The 2692-nt window shown below is 41.9% G+C and overlaps 1 protein-coding gene across 1 annotated transcript; it reads left to right on the top strand.

The window, feature by feature from the left end:
* Positions 1-2113: 2113 nt before the first annotated feature.
* Positions 2114-2692, top strand: LOC117341823. The gene has a single exon (XM_033903688.1). It carries the CDS (start codon positions 2114-2116, stop codon positions 2690-2692), a length of 579 nt encoding a protein of 192 aa, XP_033759579.1.

Genomic DNA, 2692 nt, shown 5'->3' with positions numbered 1-2692 from the left:
CGCCTCAGCAGGTACAATTCTTACGCTCTACCTGCAGGGTATGCCAAAATCAGACAATACGCCAATAAAGACAAAGCCAGTCAATGTTGAGAAGGTACCGGCAGCTACATGTATGCACAGGGCCGAAATCAAAATCTAAAAGACCAAGGAGGACAGATTCCCTCGAGTAATTGGAAGAGGAGGGCCCTCAGCGAGGCCAGACTCTATTAGATGAGGAAGGTGTGGGAGAGGAGGAAGTTGATGGCTGAAATTGAGGCCATCAAAAGTAAGGCAGCGGCAGTGGTTGCCTATTGGAAACACAGAGCGGCTTCATTTACCGACAATGAAAAATAATTTTTTCTTTTTCCAATAGGCAATATTGCCACAATATTCAGCCATCAAATCCTCATCTTCCACTCCTCATGGCCAAGCTCAAATTACCTGGTCCGAAGGACCAAGGTGAGCTTATGCCATACAGTGGCGTCCGTCGTTCGTCCGACAACTTATTCTTCATAACCGCTGATAGGAATTTGGGATGGGACTCAAATTGTACATATGGTGAGGCTGAGAGCCTGAGTGGCGGGGCCAAAAGTGGTCTATTTGGTTATATTGATATAAACGACTGTCACGCAAGCAAGTATATTTTGATATTAGTTGTATAGTTTTTTGGTAAATATTTTATTTTTAACTTAAGCCGGGGTAAGTATCCTTAAAAGTAATAGGTACTCCTGGGCGGAAATGGTTTGGTTTGGTTTGGTTTATTTTGTTTAACGTCCTATTAACAGCTAAGGTCATTTAAGGACGGCCTCCCGTGCGTGCGACATGTATGCGTGTGGTGAGTGCATAGGTGTGTTTTGGGAGGCTGCGGTATGTTCGTGTTAAGTCTCTTTGTGATAGGCCGGAACTTTTGCCGATTTATAGTGCTACCTCACTGAAGCATACTGCCGAAGACACCCAGCAGCACACCCCACCCGGTCACATTATACTGACAACGGGCGAACCAGTCGTCCCACTCCTTGTATGCTGAGCGCTAAGCAGGAGCAGCAACTACCATTTTTAGAGACTCTGGTATGTCTCGGCTAGGGACAGAACCCAAAGCCTTCCTCACAGGGGCGAACGCTCAACTAAAGGCCAAAAGTGAGGCATTGTCAAGGGAGACATTAGGAAGAAGAAAGTTGTTCAGAAAGAGTAGAAAAGATAAGATCCCAAATTTAGTCGCCTCTTACGATATCATGCAATGGGGACAGCAGGTACAATTCTTACGCCCTACCTGCAGGGCGGAAATGCGTCACGGTTAATTGTGCACGAGTTGTTTAGGAGGACAGACATGGTTCCTTTGTTCTGTGTACCCGGTATAGATTTACCGACATTTTACGGCATGTGAACCAGGCACAGACTACTGACTGTAGTAAGTGTACATTATACTTCATTTATATTCTATTTTATTGGGTATTATTGTATTGTACCTGATTATTACCAAGTCAAACAAACTAGGTATCTCTGCGCTCCAGTCAGCCGTGACCATTGTTTATCGTTTAGGCAGTAATATTTTGTATTTTGATTCTATTTCATGCTAGATTTCATATATTTTGTGTGTATCAGTGTTATATATTACTATATGAATATGTTTGATTGTTGTATATGAAATTCTTCAGTATATATTGTGGATTTCACACAATTATAAATCTATGAAAGCTCAGTTCCACTGTCATAGTGTAAAGTATAGTGTGTTTGCGCGCGGGTGGAAAATGTATGGAAGCCTTGGAGTGTAATTTTGAGTAGTGTGCGAGTTTATGGAATTTGATGTATACTGTGGAGCCGCACATTATTATTTTGTATTTAAAAGATAATCTAGTAGTTTATTATGTAATTATACACCTTAGTTGTATTTATTTAGGGTTATAGACGACTTTTTTCAGTTATCTCCTCAATAGTTCCAAATTGCGGTAATAGATGGCGCTGACGTCGGCCGCCATTAGCTCCGTGACATTTCTTCCGTGACCGCCTCCGCCTCGAGCTCGGTGAAGGTCAGTGAAACAATATCGCCAGATCGGATGATTTGTATTGCCGTTATCTTTTTATAAGTGAATGGAAGTAGTTTAATATTTTAAATAGTTTTGAAGTTAGAATAACCATGTCACTGTCTAAACAGCTGAAACCATCCATTTATCGCCCTGAGCTTGTAAAAGTAAGCGATTGGAGAGATGACATGAGAGAGTGGCCGGAAGTGTTGTATGGTGACATTTACAATTACTTAGTGAAAAATCGGGCAGTTGATGAAAGTGAAATGCAGAACTTTAAATCGTTTGACAGTTTCAACTACTTTAAGAGTGGTTCTGTTGGGAAAAGTTTGCATGCTATAGTTGACGATGACTTAGTTTTGTTAAAAGCAGAGGTTCGTCCATCACAGAAGGCCAATGAAAAGTGGCATTCGCCGTGGGTGTTGTGTGGGCGTAACGGCTTTGTTTATACTGGCGAGTGTTCGTGTGTTGCGGGTTTGAGTAAAACATGTAGTCATGTCGGGGCGTTGTTGTGGAAGGTAGAGCATGCTGTTAGAATGAATTTGACGGGAAAGAGTTGCACAGATGAGCAAGTAAAATGGAACATGGGAACGACCAGAAACATCGAACCAGGTTTAATTAACAACATGGACTTCCAAAAGCCAAAACGGCGTGTAGAAGAAAAGGAATTTGAATGTGATGATAGTGAGTAG

Source organism: Pecten maximus, chromosome 2 (assembly GCF_902652985.1).
Source record: "Pecten maximus chromosome 2, xPecMax1.1, whole genome shotgun sequence".
NCBI lineage: Eukaryota > Metazoa > Mollusca > Bivalvia > Pectinida > Pectinidae > Pecten > Pecten maximus.
Note: the sequence above shows the minus strand (reverse complement) of the source record. Positions and strands in the feature narration are given on the sequence as shown.